The 21,655-nt window shown below is 42.0% G+C and overlaps 1 protein-coding gene across 1 annotated transcript in view; it reads left to right on the top strand.

The window, feature by feature from the left end:
• The first annotated feature begins 11,664 nt into the window (after positions 1–11,664).
• EML6 (EMAP like 6) overlaps positions 11,665–21,655 on the top strand; it is a 255,024-nt gene continuing 245,033 nt past the window's right edge. The window contains exons 1-2 of the mRNA XM_033175697.1: positions 11,665–13,135; positions 13,869–14,578. Coding sequence (XP_033031588.1) covers positions 14,382–14,578 — 197 coding nt within the window. The 5' untranslated portion in view covers positions 11,665–13,135; positions 13,869–14,381. The remainder of the gene's footprint in view (positions 13,136–13,868; positions 14,579–21,655) is intronic.

Here is a 21,655-nt window from a genome sequence, read left to right as displayed (position 1 = left end):
AGATGAAGGAACCCACGATCTCTAGTGTAATCAGAGTAGTGATAGCAGTAGGGTTCTGCTGTCTCCACATCCAGCTTGTTTTTACTGAAGAACTGGCACTAACACCTCGTCCCTGGGGCCATGAGAAAAATGTATGCTCTGCCCTACTCAGGACTGGCCCCTTCTTCTCCTGTATCTGCAGATTGCCCTCTTGTCCAATGGCCTGTGCGGCTCCGTGCTAGGAGTGGGTTTTCTTCATTTCAGAGACTTTCTGGGGGAGTTCTTACTCCTCTCATGTGGAAATACCAAGTTCCCATTTAGTATGGAATCTTTTTTTTTTTTTTTTTTTGAGATGGAGTCTCGCTCTGTCACCCAGGCTGGAGTGCAGTGGCCAGATCTCAGCTCACTGCAAGCTCCGCCTCCTGGGTTTACGTCATTCTCCTGCCTCAGCCTCCTGAGTAGCTGGGACTACAGGCGCCCGCCACCTCGCCTGGCTAGTTTTTTGTATTTTTTAGTAGAGACAGGGTTTCACTGTGTTAGCCAGGATGGTCTCGATCTCCTGACCTCGTGATCCGCCCGTCTCGGCCTCCCAAAGTACTGGGATTACAGGCTTGAGCCACCGCGCCCGGCCTAGTATGGAATCTTAATTCTAATGTCAACCAATATTTGCGCAGGATTTTGCTGACCTCCTTGTCACACTGACTAACCTGAAAAGTGGTCTGGCCTCTTTGCTTGGGCCTGTAGAAATCTCTAACCTGAGTACCTTCTCTGGGAAGGCTGTGTTCTCTTTGGTCAGTGAGGTAAGGAAATTTTTTTTTCTGCTACCTTTAGTGAGCATAGTCTCTTTCTAAGGTAATAATAATAATAGCTAAAAGGTATTGACTGCTTTGACAGGCACCACACTTACCCCTAATGCTTGTGGGGCCAGGGCAAGAGTATTAAAAAAGGCCCACATTCCATATGTCTACGTACTTCAAAGTTAGATATCAAATAAACTTTTAAAAATGTCCTTACAGGCCGGGCATGGTGGCTTATGCCTGTAATCCCAGCACTTTGTGAGGCCGAGGCGAGCGGATCACCTGAGGTCAGGAGTACCAAGCTGACCAACACGGTGAAACCCGTCTCTACTAAAAATAGAAGAATTAGCTGGGTGTCGTGGTAGGCACCTGTAATCCCAGCTACTTGGGAGGCTGAGGCAGGGCAATCACTTGAACCCGGGAGGCAGAGGTTGCAGTGAGCTGAGATCGCGCCACTCCACTCCAGCCTGGATGACAGAGTGAGACTGTGTCTCCAAAAAAAAAAAAAAAAAAGGCCTTACACTGAAAAAATTACAATATTCTTGAGGAGCCTTACACACAGGTTTGTGGGCACTCAGTCCATACATGTATGCCCCAGGTACATGTTCCCCTACCCCACAAATCACTTTCCTTTCAGGTCACCCTCTAACCTAGAAGAACACACTCCAGCAGAGAAGTCCAGAAGATAGCCCTGTAAATGGGCTTAGAACCATTTGCATAGGGAATTCCACGGTCTCAGATATCTGGAACATGGTCTTAAAAGTGGGGGTGGATATGGGTTCTGGGTGGGCGTGCTTCTTCGGCCTGGCAGAATCTTTGCTCCATAAGGAAAAGGAAAGTCTAGATGGGCCCCAGGCTGCTTTATATGTATTTTACGCATTCAATCCTTACAACAATCCTATGAAATAGGTAGTGTTATGCCTATCTTACAGATGAGGAAACTGAAGCTCAGAGAGATTTAGGTAACTTGTCCAAGGCCAAAAGGCCACTAAGTGACAAAGTAAGGATGACAATTTGGGTAGTCTGGCTCCAGAGTCTTGCCTTCTGAACTGAAAGGATTGCCCCATTGGACTATTCCAGGATGCTTTCAGTGTAATATATTAATCCCTCCCCACACCGATACTGACGTATTATTGCTCTGAATACATAAACACTCAATAAAGTTATTATGGACTCCCTATTTTTGGCAATCACCTGAGCCTCCTTTAGTAGAATTAAAGTATCTCTAAATTACCTTCCAGTTCTAGAATCCTATTCTTAGGTGGAGTTTATTACAGTTTCCTCTTTAGTATAAACTTCAACAATATTCTAGAATGTATACCTGAAGGGAACACACAACTATTAATAATAGTTATTAGTAATAGTAACTTTTTAAAAGATAGAATCTCACTCTGTTGCCCAGGCTGGAGTGCAGTGGTGTGATCTCGGCTTATTGCATCCTCTGCCTTCTGGGATCAAGCAATTCTCGTGTCTCAGTCTCCTAAGTAGCTAGTGCCACAGGTGCATGCCACCACGCCTGGCTAATTTTTGTATTTTTAATAGAGATGGGGTTTTGCCATGTTGCCCAGGCTGGTCTGGAACTCCTGGCCTCAGGCAATCCACCTGCCTCGGCCTCCCAAAGTGCTGGGATTACAGATGTGAGCCACTGCATCCCGCCTAGTAATAATAATTATTAAATTATTAATTTAGGAACCTACGTAGCAGTGAGATTGTTGCACATCTTTAAGATTTTGAAACACAAATTAATACCTTCTATAGGAAGTGCTCATTGCTCTTACTAGCAAACACTGATAAAACTTAATATCTAAGAAAAGATTTAAAACTGGGGGAAATACAGTGGAACTTAGTATAATAGGAAATTTAATATATCTAGAAGATATTATCATAAATTGTCCAAAAATGTACTAATGCAAATAGGGTATGTCTTGGTATGGGTTTTAGAGAAAGCAAATAAATTAGCGTATAGGGCCCACTTGGGAAGAATATGTTATGATGCCGGATCCAGTGGTCCAGATCTAACAACTAGATGTTACCCCTATTACAAGATACCCAAAACATTTGAAATGTCTTGAAAGTATAGCATGCATTATTAGCTATATGACTAACTTTTCACATTCTTTCTTTGAGGCTAGTGTTTCAATAGGGGCTTTATTAAAAAGGTACAGTATGACTGACATATTATCAGCAGGAGAAAAAAAAAAGAATTGTTACCAGTGCTAATGTCTGGATTAAGAAATATTAAGTGATGTGAAGTTTCAAATGTCTCTACATTGCAAGTTGGTCTTCAGGCAAACTAGATTTTATGTAGAGTTCTAGCTAGTTGCATTTGAAAGACCAGACTCTCTCTGGGTATCTAGGCATGCTTTTTAGAATAGGTCCTTTTCACACGGGGATTAAAGAGGCTTCTTCTCACTTGTCTGACCTGGTTCTTTTATGGTATCTTTATTGTACAGAGAATAAAGAGGAACCCCATCTTCAGTAAAATAAACCATGAAAACTTTTCATTGATTTGATATTCTCTTAGACTGTACAACCTTCCACAGCTGAACAGACAGAAACTCTTTATCCTTTATTGAAAAAGTTTGAAAAAAGATGGGAGGGGGATGGGAAACTTTAGAAGTTTTATTTTCCTCCACAAATGACTGATAATTCCCCTTTCCCTTTAGCCCTAGCATTTTATATCTTCTAATGTGACTTGTATAGTTTATCTAAGATGTTAATTATTTCTGTAAACATGCTAAACATAGAATAAGTTCTGGATGATAGACAAAAATGCTGAACTTTAATTTAAAAATCAATCCTTTCCTTTATGAATAAGAAATCATTTCTGCTCTAAAAATAACTGCCATTTAAGGAATTGAACAGACAAATGATTGGCACATATAATATGCAGGAAATCCACATGTCACAACCAAGTAAAACAAGTCCAACTTTGTTTTCATTTTTATTTTTAATAGCTTTGTTGAGATGTAATTTAGATAGCATACATTTTACCGCCTTAAAGTGGTGCTCTTCAGTATATTCAGAATTGTGCAACCATCATTACAATCTAATTTTAGAACATTTTTATCATGCCTACCCTCCAAAACCCCATACCCATTAGCAGTCATTCCCATTTCCCTGCCTACTCACCTCCAGCTATAGGCAACCACGAATCTACTTTCTGTCTATTTATATTTGTCTATTCTGGACACTCCATCTGAAAATGGAATCACACAATATGTGTCTTTTGTGACTGGCTTCTTTCACCCAGAATAATTTTTTTTTTTTTTTGAGACGGAGTCTTGCTCTGTTGCCCAGGCTGGAATGCAATGGCACGATCTCGGCTTACTGCAACCCCCACCTCCTGGGTTCAAGTGATTCTTTCGTCTCAACTTCCTGAGTAGCTGGGACTACAAGCACTTACCACCATGTCTGGTTAATTTTTGTATATTTAATAGAGATGGGTTTTCACCATGTTGACCACACCCAGAATAATATATTTAAGGTCTATGTTGTAGCTTGTATTAGTTCACTTCTTTTCATTGGAAAATAATTTTCCATTATGTGGATATACACATTTTATGTATCCATTCACAAATTGATGAATATTTGGATTATCTCCACTTTTTGGCTATTATAAGTAATGCTGCTATGAACGTTCATGAACAAGTTTTTGTGTGGATGTATGTTATTCTCTGTCCTGGGTATGTACCTAGAAGTGGAACTGTTGGGTCATATGGTAACTCTATATTTAACTTTTTGAGGAACTGCCAGATTGCTTTCCAAAGCAGCTGCATCTTACTGAGATGTAATTTATTCTCCTAAGCAGTGTATGAGGGTTCAAATTTCTCTACTTCCTCTCCAACACTTATTACTGTCTTTTTGATTATAGTTATTCTAGTGGGTGTGAAGTGTTATCTTGTGGTTTTGATTTGCATTTCTGTGTTGGGTAATTATGTTTAGCATCTTCTTGTGCTATTTTTATTTTTAAGTCTTTTACTTAAAAACACGGACTCTAACCCCATTTGTTGATAACTGGTTATACACTACTGTCAATTTTTATTAGTTTAATGGTATCTTAAAGTATGATACCAATGAGGTCAAGGTTACAAGTTCTAGTTCCAAATAATTGGTTAGTTTCATACAGAGGAAATTGTATGAAACTCATATGTCCTAACAGTGTCCATCAATCTGACAGGCTTTTAATTTATTTTTTTGAGACAGAGTCTCGCTCTGTCACCCAGGCTGGAGTGCAGTGGCACAGTCTCAGCTCATTGCAGCCTCCACCTCCCAGGTTCAAGCAATTCCCCTGTCTCAGCCTCCTGAGTAGCTGGGATTACAGCTGCATGCCACCACACCTGGCTAACTTTTGTAATTTCAGTAGAGATGGGATTTCACCATGTTGGCCAGGCACTTTCTTGAACTCCTGATCTCAGGTGATCTGCCCACCTCGGCCTCCCAAAGTGCTGGGATTACAGGTGTGAGCCACCACACCAGGCTGATCTGAGAGGTTCTTGATCTTGCCGGTTATCAGGATGTGGATTTATCAACCAAAGGATGTGTCCTAATGACTCCAAATATCATTTCAATAAAAATAAAATTTATCATTCATAGCTATTTTTAAGAACAATGATTTATTGTTTTAATAAAAATAGTACATGCTAATTTCAAACATTTTTGAATCATCAAAATGATACAAAGAAGAAAGCAGCAAATCTTTCTAAATCACATTGTTCTAAACAAAACCAGTATAGCTTTTGTTAACTATATTACAATATCTTGATGTATAGATACATTTAGATGCATGGATTGATAGATGGTTGAATGAATGGAAATAATGTCATGAGAACATGACCATACTATACTATTTTAAAAAATAAAAAGTCCCATCTCAACTAATTTTACTTGGTTTAACAACAACAACAAAAAAAGAAAAACTGAAGAATGGAGAGAGTTGTTTCCCTACTAAATTGATTCAATGCTCACTTTCCATCTTTTTACCATGGCTTCACCATCTCTGATTCTTTTGCTTACTTCTTGGGTGGCTATATATCATTGTCAGGTAGTTTTTATTTCAAAAAGATCCCATGGGAGTGGTAGCAGAAACTTCTGGTGAATACCAACATTACGTTCTCCTTTTCTTCTTAGTAAAATATTCATAATTGTAGGCAGGCACAGTGGCTCACACCTGTAATCCCAGCACTTTGGGAGGCCAAGGTGGGAGGATGACTTCAGCTCAGGAATTTGAGACCAGCCTGGGCAACATAACAAGATACTGTCTCTTAAAGAAAAAAAAAAAAAAAAATCCTGGCATGGTGGCATGTACCTGTAGTTCCAGCTACTTGGGAGGAGAATCCCTTGAGTTTGGGAGGTTGAGGCTGCAGTGAACTGTGATTGCATCACTGCACTGCAGCCTCAATGACAGAGTGAGACCCTGTCTCAAAAAACAAACAAAAAATAAAAAAAGACCTATAATTTTAAATGTACATACTTTCCCCTGCACCCAGGAATATACAGTACAATCCTAGCCTCCCTTGCAGCTAGATGCGCTTGGTTACTAAATTCTGGCCGATGGGATATAAGCAAAAATATTGTATGAGACTTACAGAAAATATTCTAAAGGGAGAGGATATGCTCATCTTCATTCTCCTTCCTGTTAGCAGGTATGCAAATATATCATTAAAGTTTGGTCTATCGTCTTAGATCATGAGGTGAAAGACCTGTGCTGGATGTAGCAAGACAGGAGGGAGGATTCTGAGGATCTGACAATTTCTTGAAGCTGCTGTACAAGGCCTTAACAGCTTATCTCCACACTTTTTATATGAGAGAGAAACTTCTACCTTCTTTAATGGTTTGAGATCTTTAGTCATTTGCCATTAACCTTCATCATAACTGTCACAGTGCTATATAATTTCTTTAATATTTCAGAACAGCTGCCTGTTGCCTTTATACATAATTTAGCTAGTTATAATTCTGATGTTACACTTTGTTCCTCTCAGAACTTACAGACACTGCTCCATTTTTTCTGGCAGCATTGCAAGCTGCCGTGTAGAAAACTGAGACCAGCGTGATTTCCACACACATCCTCGATTTTTATTTCTATCTAGATCCCTGAAATAAATTTTCCCAATTTTTTATTCCAAAAATTAAAACAAGTAGAAAAATATCTAGATTCAGCAATTGCTGATATTTTCCATATTTGCTTAGTCTCTTATGTATATGTCTGCATGTGTATGTATATATTTCTCTATTTCCATTCACATTTCTTCCTGAATTAGCTAGAAATAAGCTGCAAACAATATTTTACTACTAAATACTTCAGGATGTGTTTCGTAAGATTTTCCTAAAAATAAAAACAGCAATTCCTTAATATCCTCTAGTATGCATTCTGCATTCAAATTTCCCTAATCATTGTTTTTCCCCACATTCTATTTAAACTGTGGGGAAAAAACAAAACAAAACCAAACCAGCAGGATCCAATCAGGATTCACACGCTGTTTTTCATTGTTACATCTCGTTAGTCTCTTTTACTAAAGCAAGAATAATTCCTTGCTTTTTAGTTTTTTAGTTGTTGTTATTACATTTACCTTTTGATGAGGCTAGGTCAGTTGTGTTACATACTGTCCTACCTTCTGGCTTTACCTGATTGTTTCCTTGTGACTTCAATTAACTCATTCATCTATGCCACTTTTTCTATAAACTGAAAGTTAGGTCTCAAGGCTTAATTAGACTTGGGTTAGATATTATTTGGTAAAAGTGTTTTATGCAGCATTTTTTTTTTTTTTTTTTTTTTGAGACGGAGTCTCGCTCTGTCGCCCGGCTGGAGTGCAGTGGCTGGATCTCAGCTCACTGCTAGCTCCGCCTCCCGGGTTTACACCATTCTCCTGCCTCAGCCTCCCGAGTAGCTGGGACTACAGGCGCCCGCCACCTCGCCCGGCTAGATTTTTGTATTTTTTAGTAGAGACGGGGTTTCACCGTGTTAGCCAGGATGGTCTCGATCTCCTGACCTTGTGATCTGCCCGTCTCGGCCTCCCTAAGTGCTGGGATTACAGGCTTGAGCCACCGCGCCCGGCCTATGCAGCATTTTATACTCATCACATCAGGAGGCTGGAGGAGCAAGTTGTTCTGCCACTAATGATACTAAGTTTGATAAGCTGAGATAGTATCCTCCAGATCTCTTCATTTAAAGGTAAGTAATCTGTGGGATGATTTTTTTATTAGCATTATGGGAACATTCTTTCATCTCATTATTTCAGTATACAGTCGATCCTTGAACAACACAAGTTTGAACTGTGTGGGTCCACTTTATATGAGGAGTTTCATTCTGCCTCTGCCACTTCTGAGTTAGCAAGATCAACTCCTCTTCCGCCTCCTCCTCAGCCTACTCAATGTGAAGACGTTGAGGATGAAGATCTTTATGATGATCCACTTCCACTTAATGAATAGTAAATACATAGTTTTCCTCCTTATGATTTTCTTTCTTTTTTTTTTTTTGAGATGAGGCAAGGAGGAGCAAGTCACTTCTTCACTTCTTACATGGATGGTGGCTGGAAAACAGAGAGCTTGTGCAGGGAACTCCTGTTTTTCAAACCATCAGATCTCGTGAGACTCATTTACTATCAGAACAGTGCAGGAAAGACCCACCCCCATCATTCAACCACCTCCCACCGGGTTTCTCCCACAACACATGGGAATTGTGGCAGTTACAATTCAAGATGAGATTTGGGTGAGGTCACAGCCAAACCACATCACTGATATCTTAAATTCATGCTGTAACTAAGTTCTTCTAAAGCAGAGAATGTAAACTGTCTTCCAGGTGGGGTTCTTCATCTATCTTTTGCATGTTATGTATCTTTCTTTCAGGATTTTAGTTTGTGTTTGCAATGCCCTTTATTTTCATCTTGCTCATACTGGATAGGGGCAGCTATTTCTAGATCATGTATCTCCCTATTCTATTTTATAGAAATTATTGTTTACATCCTTCCCACTTTATCTAGGAATGAATTGATCTTATCAGAGCTAAAATATGGTGGCTCCTGTTTTTTCTCCCCCCCTCCCAACACTTTTCTGTAGCCTAATATTGGAAAAGAGCAGAGTTAAGAAAATGGGTGAAATCTGTTGGGACTAAGTACATCCTCCACTAAGGGACAAGGTTTTGCTCTTGCTTAAGGTACTATGAAATGACCAGTTCCAGGACCTGTCCCATGCAGCCAAAGATATATCTCCCATCTGTGAATGCTGGATTATCCCTTTGACTCTGCATAGTACAGCCATCATTCAACCACCTCCCTGATGATGGCAGGTCCTAGTGAAACTATTTTTGCTGAAGACCTAAAGTCATATGCAGGGTCTTCTCTAAATGTATCCCCCTTCTTCACCTCAACCTCTAAAAATGTATACATACATTTTACTTTTCCAAATTGGAGCATTTTTGTGAGAATTTTCATGAGTTTTTCAACTTATCTTCTGTCCTTAGTACTGTTTGTTGAATCTTTTCCCCCTTATTATCTAGGAAACTTCAGGAAGTAAATTCTGAGACCTTGCTTTACTCAGCTATTACTTTCTCATCGTTTTATAATACATGGATCTATGTCTTGGGTTGGGAGGTGTGGGAATGGCAGTTAATAACACTAGTTCTGTAGTTGGACAGACCTAAATTTGATTCTGGTTCTGCCACTTATTGAATAATCTTGGTTAAATTACTTATTCTCTGGGTCTCAGTTTCCTCATATTAAAATGAAGTTATTTACTTACAGGGTTGTTGTAAGGATTAAAAGAGATAAGGGATTTAAGTGCCATTTATTTTTTTCCCATAGTTTAAGAATCCTCTATTTTTAGTTAGGTACATGGTTGCCCAGAATAAAAACTAGTTTCTGTATCTCCTTGCAGCTAGGTATGCCTACATAACTCAGTTCAGACCATCAGGATATAAACAGAAGAGACTCGGGGTGGCTTTTTCTTTTTTTATTTTGAGATCTCACTCTGTTGCCCAGGCTAGAGTCTACTGGCGTGATAACAGCTCACTGCAGCCTCAATCTCCTGGGCTTAAGCAATCCCTCCCACCTCAGCCTCCTGAGGAGCTGGGACCACAGGCCTGTGCCACTACACCCAGCTATTTTTGTAGTTTTTGCAGAAAAGGGGTGTCACCAAAGCCCAGACTGGTCTAGTACTCCTGGGCTCAAGCAGTCCTCTTGCCTTGGCCTCCCAAAGTGTTGCGATTATAGGTGTGAGGCACTGTGCCTGGCCTAGGGTAGCTTTTGAGCATCTTCCTTTTAAAGGCAGCCAGGATGTGCCCCAGGACCCTTCTCTTCTTTGAAATGTACTTGAAATGTACGTTTGATGGCTAGTACTACATCTTGGACCATGAGGTCTAGGGACAGCAGAGCAGAATGCTGGCATGCTGCCAGGAGCCTCAATACTCAAGGATTCCTTTAAGCAGAGCCATCATTCTAGGCCTGTACTACCTCCAGGTTTCTGTCAGAAATAAAATTCTATCAAGTTTAAATCATGGCTATTTTGGGTTTCATTTACAGGTGAACCTACTCGACCATCTAAACAATTTCTTTCATCATTCTTAGCATTTAAGAGCAGAGTCTGGAGTCAGACTACCTGAGTTCAAATTCAGGCTTTGTCACTATTTTGTGCATTCCTGGGCAAGTTACTTAAACTTTCCTTACTTTCATTTCTTCATCTGTAAAATGAGGAAATAACAGTAACTACTTCATAGGATTATTACTAGGATGAAGAATAAATTATTTAATACACGTAAAGCACCATTTATAGTACCTGGAACACATTAACTGCTATTCATTACAACATAATGTTATTATATTATGAGTTTTGCTCATGCTTTTTAAGACTGCTTATTTCCAAAGGATATTACCAGCCTTATTTGACACTTCCAAGTAGAGGTTACTATCTACTGCCATATAGTAATAATTAACATCTATCTAATGCTTTACAAATTAACTTTTCACATATGTATTGTTTCATTCTTACAATTATCCTGTGGGGTAAGTATTGCTATACTTTATTAAATGAGGAGAGTAAAGATCAGAGGACTTAGTGATTTGCCTAAGGTTACAATTGTAAGTGGCAGACTCATACTTACACCTCCAACTCACTTAACAGGCTGGTACAGCATGGGGGTCATTAGTTATACTAAAGATAATTTAGGAAATCAACATGTTCCATCCATTTCATTTAAGAGACCCCTTTTCAATACATTTGTCCATTTTCTCTGGAAAGCGTCTCTTCCTTTCTAGACCACTGCCACTATCTCTAACGTAGCCTCAAGCACTACCCCAGACTTCTAATACCTCATGCTTTGATTACTGCTTTGTTATTCCCTTATTTTTATTCAAAAAAATCAATGACTCCATTATTTTAAGGATACAGCGCAAACCCCTATGCTCAGCTCCAACTACAATATAACCTTTCATGTGTCCTCTTGATCTTATATGAATTCTCCCTTGCACTGAACTGGGTATTCTCTTTAGTGTTCTCTAAATCCACTTTTCTGCATCTACACTTTTGTTTATTCCCTAAACCCATGTGGAACGCTCTTTCAATTTAGCTTTACTTATCTCAATTCTATCTATATTTCCTGGTTCCTCCATGAAACTTTTCCTGATGTATTTTATCTGGAAAAACTCTTCCTCTTCTGAATTCTTATATAGAACTTACTGGCTAGGTACAGTGGCTCATTCCAGCACTTTGGGAAGCCAAGGCGGGCAGATCACCTGAGATCAGCAGTTGGAGACCAGCCTGGCCAACAGGGCGAAACCCTGTCTCTACTAAAAATACAAAAATTAGCTGGGCGTGGTGGTGTGTATCTGTAATCCCAGCTACAGGGGAGGCTGAGGCAGGAGAATCGTCTGAACCTGGGAGGTGGAGGTTGCAGTGAGCCAAGATCTCGATATTCCAGCCTGGGCAACAGCCTGTTTTGTCTCAAAACAAAACAAAAAGAACAACAAGAAAAACTTACTGTCTTTATATAATTCATTTGGCACTGTTTTATGGCACGACATCATTGATCAACTATATTTTTCCTTATATCTCAAACCTTTCTCAGGCCGTGTTTTTGTTTTTGGTAGTGTTCTTGTTGCCTAGCACAGTGCCATCTCACTTATTTGTTGATTCTGTTTCCTTAAAAACAAAGATGAGACCAATTAAAATCCTCTTCATTACTGCAGGCGGCAACAAATCATCCAGACTCTGGCGCTTCCAGTTCTTTCGAGCTTTCCTACTAGGTCGGAGGGCTGTCTTAAAACTTGAGGGAGATGAACTGAGTAAGCGATTACGCTGAAAGCCTGGGAAGGAAAGGACGTTCCAAACGTCCAATCCATCATCCTTTTGCAGCCTCTTAGTCACTGGGATTTTGAAATCTCTTTCCAAAGGCTATGGCCCTAAATTAGAAATAGGCTACTTGAGAACACAGTGAATTCATAGTTCACCTCGGGCAGTTTTAGGATAAATGCCACCAGCTTCTGCGTTTGAAGGCCAAGGTTAGTTGTTCATGGCGTGAGCACCTTCCTGCTTCCAAACTCTGGTTATTTGTAAATACCTAAGTCCTCTAATTTAGGACGCAGGTCATGGGAAGGCGCTGGTTCTTAGGGCACAAGTGAGCTCACATTCCCAGCATTTTTCTTAAACTTGGCACAACTGCACTCTAACAAATTAAAATCCATGTGAATGAAAAGGAAAACTGAAGTAGGAAACAAACTTAAGCTTGAGTTAGTTACAGCATGGTGAGGATGTCGGTTACAGCAACTCTCTGGGACCGATGCAGGAGAAATTCTAGTGGTGGGCTGTAGAGACCGTCTCTGATCCAACTCCACCGCTTTTCTCTACAGAGACCCACGCACGGCAGCTCCCGCCTCAGTCACAAGGGAACGCCAAGCGGGCACGCGGTCGCCCTTGGTGAACCGCGATCTCCTCACCCCAAGAGCCGCAGGCTCAGCTGACGCCGGTCCCGGTCTCGCCGCGACTGTCTCTGGGCGCGCGGAATCCTGGGATTTGTGGTCCCTTCCACGCGCTGTCCGCCCTAGCCGGCGCAGAAAGGACTACACTTCCCAGGATGCGTCGGGGAACGAGGCCTCCGGGGCCGGGAGAGGGAGGGGGCGGCCCCAGTCCTCCGGGGCGTCGCTGTTTCCAGGCGCCGCGATTTCGCCTAGTAACCGGCAGTGGAGGTTCACTAGCGCGGCGTTGTGGCCCCGCCCCCGGAGCCCCGGCTGGAGGAAGAACCTGTCTCCCGCGGCGCCCCAGTGACGAAGCCCATCCCCGGGTGCGGGAGGCGGGGAGGGGAGGGCAGGCAGAGGATTTCGTTCGCCCGCGCGGGATCCAGGACGCTCCGGTGGCGTCCGCTGGCAGCAGAGGTTAGAGGCAGAGAGCGCGGGGATGCTCCGCGGACGAGGCTGGCTCGGGAGTGGGAGGAGTGCAGGGCGCCGCCAGGGCGGCAGTGCGCGCGGGCTGAGCAGTCCTGAGGGCGGGCATCCCTCGCACAGAGCGCCGACCCCCGGGACGTGTGTGTCTGTTGGGGGCTCCACGCTGGGCTTAGGGCAGGACCCGGGATTCCGTAGGACCCGGTGTTTAGCGCAGACGTTTCTGGGGGAGATGTAAACGATTTTTGCCACTTGTTATTTAATTTCTCCTGGAACAGGAGCGTTTGTAGGTAGCGCACTCCCTCCGATGGCACTAGTGCCTCGTTTCTTCCGAGTAAGACAGTCTTTCCTGATGCGGATTGGAGTTGGTGATCAATGAGAGCTGTTAAGTTCTTTATGGCTTTCTCGGTGAAGAGGAGGTTCACGGAGGATATGATTATTAAACACACACATGAAAACTAATTGGGGCATCTAAAAAATGACCATTGCATATCTCCCTCGCTTATTAGGGAAACAGCAAGCGTTCCTTCAAATCGTATCAGCCAGGCAGCAGCATTTACGCATATTTCATATTATTAAGGAGATGGAACTGGAGGGAGAAAGCGGGAGTAGGGGAAAATTTTTAAAAATACCAAACTTGGTTTAGTTTGGGGATAATTTTCTTGGATTGGGTGACTTATGCGAAAAATCTGTTTCTTTCTTCCTCGCTCTTGCATCCTGGATATAGACTGTCAGTTTCGGATCCAAGGACAGCGATGGCAGAACTCACCCGGGTTGCCTGTCAAATCAAGGCTATCGCAGAATAAATCCCGCCGCCTGCTGCGAAGCCCCGGCGCACCGCAAACTTCAGTGAGCGAACTGAGTGATCGCTGTTGGGATATGCAGATCCCTGATGTAAAAGGCGGGGTGGCCCCCCCGAGAGCCTCTCCTGGGGGCCGGAGCCCGCAGGTGCAGTGAGGCGCGCGCGCGGGTGCCGGCGCCCCCAGAGCCGCCTTGCCCGGGGAGAGGGAGCCCGGCGCCCGGCGGAGTCTGGCGGCCGCACACCGGCGGCGGCGGCTCGTCTGCGGCGGCTGCAGCGGATGATGGTGGCGGCCGGCCCGCTGGGCTGTGCCTGTGCATCGCCTCGGAAATCAGCGCCCAGCGCCGCGCGCTGAGCCCCTGCAGGTCGGCCGCAGCCCGAGCCTCGGCGAGGACGGCTCCGGCGCGCGGGGGGGCGGGGGGCGCGCGGGGTCGGCTTATCATGGCGGATCGGACGGCGCCCCGCTGCCAGCTCCGGCTGGAGTGGGTGTACGGGTACCGGGGTCACCAGTGCCGCAACAACCTGTACTACACGGCCGGCAAGGAGGTGGTCTACTTTGTGGCTGGGGTCGGGGTGGTTTACAACACCCGCGAGCACAGCCAAAAATTCTTCCTGGGACACAACGACGACATTATCAGGTAAGAGGGTGGCAACGGGCGGCGGGGAGAGGTTGCGTGTGGAGGCTGGGAGGGTGGGAAGAGGATGACCACCTGGGCTTTCCTGGGGTCGGATCCGGGAGCCCCGTGGAATAGAGGATTCCATCTGGAGCCGCATGGAATTACTGAAGGGCTGCTGATTCTAGAGCCAGGGCAGAAACAGAGTCGGGGGTGCAGGTGAGGAAGGGGAGGTGTCTTTTCGCTGTATCCCTCCGGAATCCCGGCTTTTGAATCTCTAGGGAGTTGAGTGTTCCTGATGCGTTCTTGCTGTTCTTTCCTGCTACAAGTGGAAGGAGCCTGGGTAACTATCAAACACTTCTTCCTTCCCTAACCGGGTGCACGGTAGGACCAATAGCCTGAAGTGTGGGCATCTTCTCTGGGAGGCTCCTCCGTGGGTTTCTCATTAAGCAAGAGGATTAAAAAAGATCTAAAAGAAATTTTACTACTGGTAATTTGGAATCTTCATCTTAGATGCTTTGGACCTGGGAAATTTCTGCAGTGGGCGGGGAGTTTGTTCTCTAATATTTCACTTGGCAGTGTTTTAATGCCCAAAGCATATTTATAACTAAAGGGATGCTTTCACAACATCATTGAGGTTATTAAAGGCTGGCAGCTGCTGGATCACAAAATCCTACCAGCCAGCCCACACAATGACCAACATCTGCTAGCGGATAGCCCAAGACTGACTGACAGGAGAGCTCATTTGGATGAATGGCCATTTTAGGGGCCTTCTCGATTAAATTGAAGGGGGTTACATTGTTATTCTTGGCCCTATCCTTTCATCTTTGGACCAGACACGTTTTCCTCCAGCCCTTGTCAGCTTTTATGTGACCAAAGTATGGGCCAAATGCTGTTCACAGGGAATCTTTTTCAGCCTTCAGCAGTTAAGAAAGATTTTCATCATATGGGAGCCTCAGCCCACAGGGAAAATGACTTGCTGAGGATGGACTACAACTGACAGAGACCATATTTGTACCTTCCAAACTTGTGTGTTTCATTGATATAGAACAACTACCATTACATTCTCAGAATATTGCCACTTTTGCTCTTAAGTTTGTCTTTCACAATGAAATAAATGAAGTGGTGTCATGTCCATGCTTCTAATTTCTCAGTGCAGAGAATGATTTCAAAGATTAGCTTTTTTTCCCTTCCCAATGATGTGCTTATATTGCAGAGCCTTTTTTTCTGAGACCTAAAGTTGAAAAATTGTTACAGAAAGCAAACACTTAATATTCAAAATACAGATTTTAAAAATTCTTGACTTTTTTTTGAAGATGGGAGCTCTAATGTTCTTAAGATTTGGTGGAACTAACATGTAAAACTTTTTTCATGTTACATATGACAAAAATAGCTTTTTTTCTTCCCGCCTTAACATGGTAGTGGTTGTGATTGGGGCATCCTTACATAGTTTTGTTCTGCAGATTTTGCTTCTCTAATTGCTAGGCCGATTATGAAAGTTACAGGTGCAAATGATTAACAATGACTCATGAAAAGGTTAGATGTTAAAAAACTTAAACCCATTATGTTTTTGCTCTCTCTGTCTTAATGCAGTGCTTTCCATTACAGCATCAAAATAAGATGTAGTCCTTTGGGGGAAGGGAGAGAGTGGCAATTAAACAGAAAATTCCCTGTGGTTAAATAATACTAATGTGACAGTTCGCTGAACTACTTTGTGGATTTGAACTCTTAATCCTAATTTTTTCTCTGATACAAGGAAAAAAACCAAATGCACTGTTGAAACTGAAGGTGGGAAAAGGGTGGAGTTGCAGTAAACCGTTGTTATGACAAGCAGCCGGGCTAGTGGGATGTGATGAAATCTAGCTTGGGTGGTTAAGGAAACATTCAGATTTGAAGAAAAGGTGAATGAAGTGATGTGTATAACTGGGTTTGTAGGGAGCCTTAACTGATGAAAAGCAAAAGAGACAGTTAGCATCTGATCTATTTATTAAACTACCTTAGTGACATAGTAGTAAGCCTGATTTCAGAGAAAGGACTGTATTCATAATTCTCCACAATATTTGGTTGGGTCAGAGTATGTATAGGTGAGCAGAGTAGAGTTCTTTAACATCCATATATGTATTTGTACATTAGAATAAAATTAAGTTTAATGAATTAAAAAACACAAACCACCGATTATTATGGAATTAAGAGCTATAAAATTGGAATGTTTATGCTATTCTTTTGCTTTGTCTTATGTATGTAAATATCTTTTTCTGGTGAAGGCACTGCACAAACCACAATGCGCAATTTTTTGTCCTTATGAATTTTGACTCATTTCCATGTGTTCTTCCACCTGAAATATTGAAGTTTGTTATTAAATGGAGAGGACTATAGCTAAGGTTCTAATGCAAAAATATTTTGGTTTTTTATTGAATCATTACATGAATATCAAAACTTGTTCATTTCTAACTTGTTTCGATCAAGTGAGATAGCGTAAGTAATTGTCCACTTGGTACATAGCTTTTTCATTAGTTTGAAAGATACATTCATGTGCATACATCTGTACTGCTTTATTTTTTGTGTTACTTTGCCTAGAATATTAACTAGAAAGCAGCCCAACAAGTATTGATAACACACTCCATTTTATAAAACCATGTGATCTCCGTGATCATAATGAACCCTAATAATAATGTAGGTTTTGGCAGAGTTCATTAGGGCTCAGCATATGTGTCCTTCTGCTTTGACAGGCTATATGTTTAAGTCAGATTTTTAAAGATGTTGGTATGTGAGGCATAATATAATTTATTGAATGTGGAGGCTTAGTTTTATTCTCTTGAATGATTACCTTTCATTTCAGGTAACAGATTAGAAGATGATGCCATATTTTAGACCTGATAACATTGTGATAGAACAAGTGAATACTTAAAGTAATATTTGCTATTGGGCTAACAACAAGATGCAAATCAGGGCTTGATAACAAGGACAGTAATAGAGACTGGGATAATTACTAACTTGGTTTCTACTTTAGGTAGTAGAACATGACACAGAATGGGAGTAAATGAAAGAAAAGCCCATGAACTCATTCATCCTCTGTTACTTCCCTTCCATTTTCACAGTGATTCCAGTTGAGACATTTATCTCCTCACTCTGGACCCCTATATGTATTTCTTCTGACTAGATCCCTGTCTCTAGGTTCTTCTCCCTCATTTTCTGGCTCCCAATTGCAAAGGAGGTTTATCTACAATGCTGCTTTAGGGGAAAGGGCACTGACTTCGTTATCATGCACACTTGGGTATAAATCCCACTCTGCCATTTATTGGACGTATCTGAGTGAGCGGCTTCACTTCTCAGGGCCTTGTTTATTTGTGAAATGGGAGTAACAATACCTAAACTGCAGAGTTGTAACTATTAGAAAAAAATGTCTGCAAAGGGTTTAGTGTAGGACCTGGCCCTTAGTTGGTGCTCAATAAATATTCTTAGTTGTGGTAGAAGTAGTATTTCACTAAACACACACACCCCCCAAAACAAAACAATGATTCATCGTTGCTCACAGGCAGAAGTCCAGATTCCTAAGCTTTCTGTTCTCTCTCCTAACCTACCATCCTATCCTTATTTTCCTTTTTTAAAAAATCATAAATTGTTTGCTTCCCACTTGCCATATGATGACTCTGTTCTTCCCTGCCTCACACTGGAATGATTCATCTTCCCCGCTGGCCCTTCTCTGTCTGTCCAACCCCACCCCTCCAATGGCAAAGCGGTGGGAGCTTGAGCTTTGCTGTCAGTCATACTTGAGTTTCAACCTAGGTCTGCCACCAGCTGGCGACTTTACTAAACCTCTTTGAGTCTTAACTATCTCATCAGTGAAACAATTTTTCACTTATAAAATGGAGTTTTAAAGGTATCTCCTTTGTAGTTTGTTGTGGGGATTACATACAAAAATGTTTGGCCAATGGTAAGTGCGCAGCACCAGGGTCCTGTTTGCATCTGCATCCTGCAAGGCCCCATCTTCTGCAGTCTTACCTCTCCCATGAGACCTCGTACCATTCTCCGATGAAGTGCGCCTTGCACTTCCAAAACTTTGTGTGTTTTGTGACTGACGCTGCTCACTTAATATGTACCATTTAGGGCTATCCTTTCATTCTGTTTTCATTTGTAAGCATATATAAGACCCTTGAGGCGGAGAATGAATCTTATAACCAGAGCTAACATCTCATAAGTGCCAAACTCAGAACTGAATGTGTGTATGGATTGTTCTGATCCACCCTCTCATAATCCAGTGAGATAGGCACTGTTGCTAATCCCAGTCTACAGGGGAGGCAGCTGAGGCACAGAGAGGTTGAGGATATTCCCTGTTGTCACTGTCTGGCAGACTGTAAAATGGGAATTGGAACCCAGATTGGTCTGATTCCAAAGCTCCAAGCTTTGGCTTCACTGCTCTGTGGCCTCTTATTTTTCTGTCATTGTGGTCCCTATAACTGTGACTTCTTCCTAACCAGAAAGTAATAAGTTGTTGCTCTTTGTAACTCCGCTTATCCTCTGTTGGTCTATAAACTGTTTGATTTATTCAAGAATATTTGAAGTAGATCATTAGAATTCTGCCTGGAAATGGAACCATGTTTAAGTTTACTTTAGAAATATCCCCAGCTTGGCCAGGCTAATCCCAGCAATTTGGGAGGCCGAAGTGGGCAGATCACTTGAGCTTGGGGGTTCAGGACCAGCCTGGTTGGCATGGCAAAACCCCATCTCTACAGAAAATACAAGGGCTGGCTGGGCATGTTAGCAGGGCCTGTGGTCCATGCTATTCAGGGACCTAGGGCAGGAGAATCTCTTTGGCTCAGGAGGTGGAGGTTGCAGTAAGCTGGGCTTGCGCCATTGCACTCCAGCCTGGGTGACAGGAGTGAGGCCCCGGCTCAAGGAAAAAAAAAAAAAAAAGAAAAGAAAAGATTTGAAAAAGAGAAATATCCACAGCTTTGGAACAATGACCTGAAACAATGATCCATTGGAGATTTTAATTTAAAAAAATTATTTTAGTCAAAATTGTGACATGGCTCAAATAATCTAGCACTGCAAATAGAATTGAACTTGTTGGATTTGAAGAGACTTGTCTAACAGCCATGGTTGGATCTGGAGTGTCAGGTAAGCAGGTTCACATGAAGGTCTAGAGATGTGACTTTATATTCTTTAGTCCCTTGACCAGTTTGAATAAGAGAAACATGGAAGTAACCACAAAGAATCAAATCCATATTAAGTTGAGTGCTTGCTCTGTACCAGACACTTCATATATATGTCATCCTATTGAATTCTCCCACCCCCAACACTGAGAAATAGGTCTTCTCATTTTACAGGTATGGCTCTGAGAGGGAAAGAGGTTTAATCATAGTTACTCAATGGGACCATCCTTCTGCTCTTTGGATCCCACTTACTCTGTGTATTGGAAAGAGTGTGAAGTGAAAGCTTTTGATGGAAGCTTATAATGATCTTCATAAATGATTGCATTATTGCTCTTTTTATTACTTATAGTCTACTTGGTGATTTTTATTAAGATTTATTTTTTCTCTAAGTTGGGTGTAATTTATTCTTTCGTATTTGTTAATTCATCAAAAACTCATTTTACATCTATAATGTTCCAGATGCAGGGGGTGTAGCAGTGAACATGACAAAGTTTCTGCCGCCTTGAAGCTTACTTTCTGATGGGGATAGCCAACAGTGAATGGGCAAGAAAATAAGGTGACTAGAGATTGTGATAAGTGCTAAGAAGAAAAATAATCACAGAGAAACTGGGTTTAATGGGGGTATGGAAGCCACCTTAGGCAAGATTTCCAGAGCAGCTCTCTAGGGAGATGGCATTTAAGCAGAGACCTGAAGGGTGTGAAGGGGAAGACAGGTGAAAATGTAGTAGCAGAGAAGAGGTTATGTGCAAAAGTGTCAGAGTGGGAAGAAACTTAATGTGCCTAAAATTCTGGTATAGATAGCCAGAGAAAGACCAAGGTCATTGTAATTCTCATCCAGGTCATTAATGCCTCATGGGTTTTGGTAACATATGTCCTAGATTTCCAAGGACAGTCACAAATATTCCATTCAGTTATTGTTGTGGATATACTTGTTCTTTTCACATCATGAATCTAATTTTTAATTCAGAAATATGAGACCGGGCTCACTCCTGTCATCCCAGCACTTTGGGAGGCTGAGGTGGGAGGATCATCTGAGCCTGGGAGTTGAGGACCAGCCTGGGCAACATCGGGAGACCACATCACTACAAAACATTTAAAAATTAGCCAGGCATGATGTCATGTGCCTATGGTCTCAGCTACTTGGGAGGGTGAGGCAGGGGGATCACTTGAGCCTGGAAGGTCAAGACTGCAATGTGCTGTGATCACACCATTGCACTCCAGCCTGGGAGACAGGGTGAGACCCTGTCAAAAAAAAAAAAAAAGAAAAAAAGAAAAGAAACATGACTGTGTTTTCTTTTACCACATAATGGTCACTGCTTGAAAACATTGCGCTGAATAAAGAATTATATCAGTCCCACCAACTGCATCAATCAGACATGTGGATTACACTGTGATAGGTGAAAAGCTGTTCCCATGGCAGCAACCCTAATTAGGCAACACTATCCTGCAGCTTCTCCTATCCTCGAGGTGTGGATCTGAACACCTTTTTGAAGCACTGTGGAATTGTTTTCCACAACAGCCGCACCATTTTACTGTCCCACCAGCAATGTATGAGAGGTCCAATTCCTTCACATCATTGTCAAGATTTATTACTGTCTTTTTTTACTATAGCCATGCTGCTGGGTGTGAAATGATATCTCATTGTGGTTTTAATTTCCTTCATGACTAATGATATTGATCATCTTTTCATAAACTTATTAGCCATTTGTATATCTTCTTTGGAGAAATGTCTATTCAAATCCATTACCCATTTTTAATCAATTTGTCTTTTTATTGTTGAGTTATAAGAGTTTTTTTTTTGTTTTTACATATTCTGGGTATAAGTCCCTTATATATTATTTGCAGATTTTTTCCCATTCAGTGAGTTGTCCTATTCACTGTCTTGGTGGTACCCTTGGAAGTACAAAAGTTTTTCATTTTGATGATGTCCAATTTATTAATTTTTTCT

This window comes from Trachypithecus francoisi, unplaced genomic scaffold, assembly GCF_009764315.1.
Source record: "Trachypithecus francoisi isolate TF-2019V2 unplaced genomic scaffold, Tfra_2.0 Lachesis_group17, whole genome shotgun sequence".
Taxonomy (NCBI): Eukaryota; Metazoa; Chordata; class Mammalia; order Primates; family Cercopithecidae; genus Trachypithecus; species Trachypithecus francoisi.
Note: the sequence above shows the minus strand (reverse complement) of the source record. Positions and strands in the feature narration are given on the sequence as shown.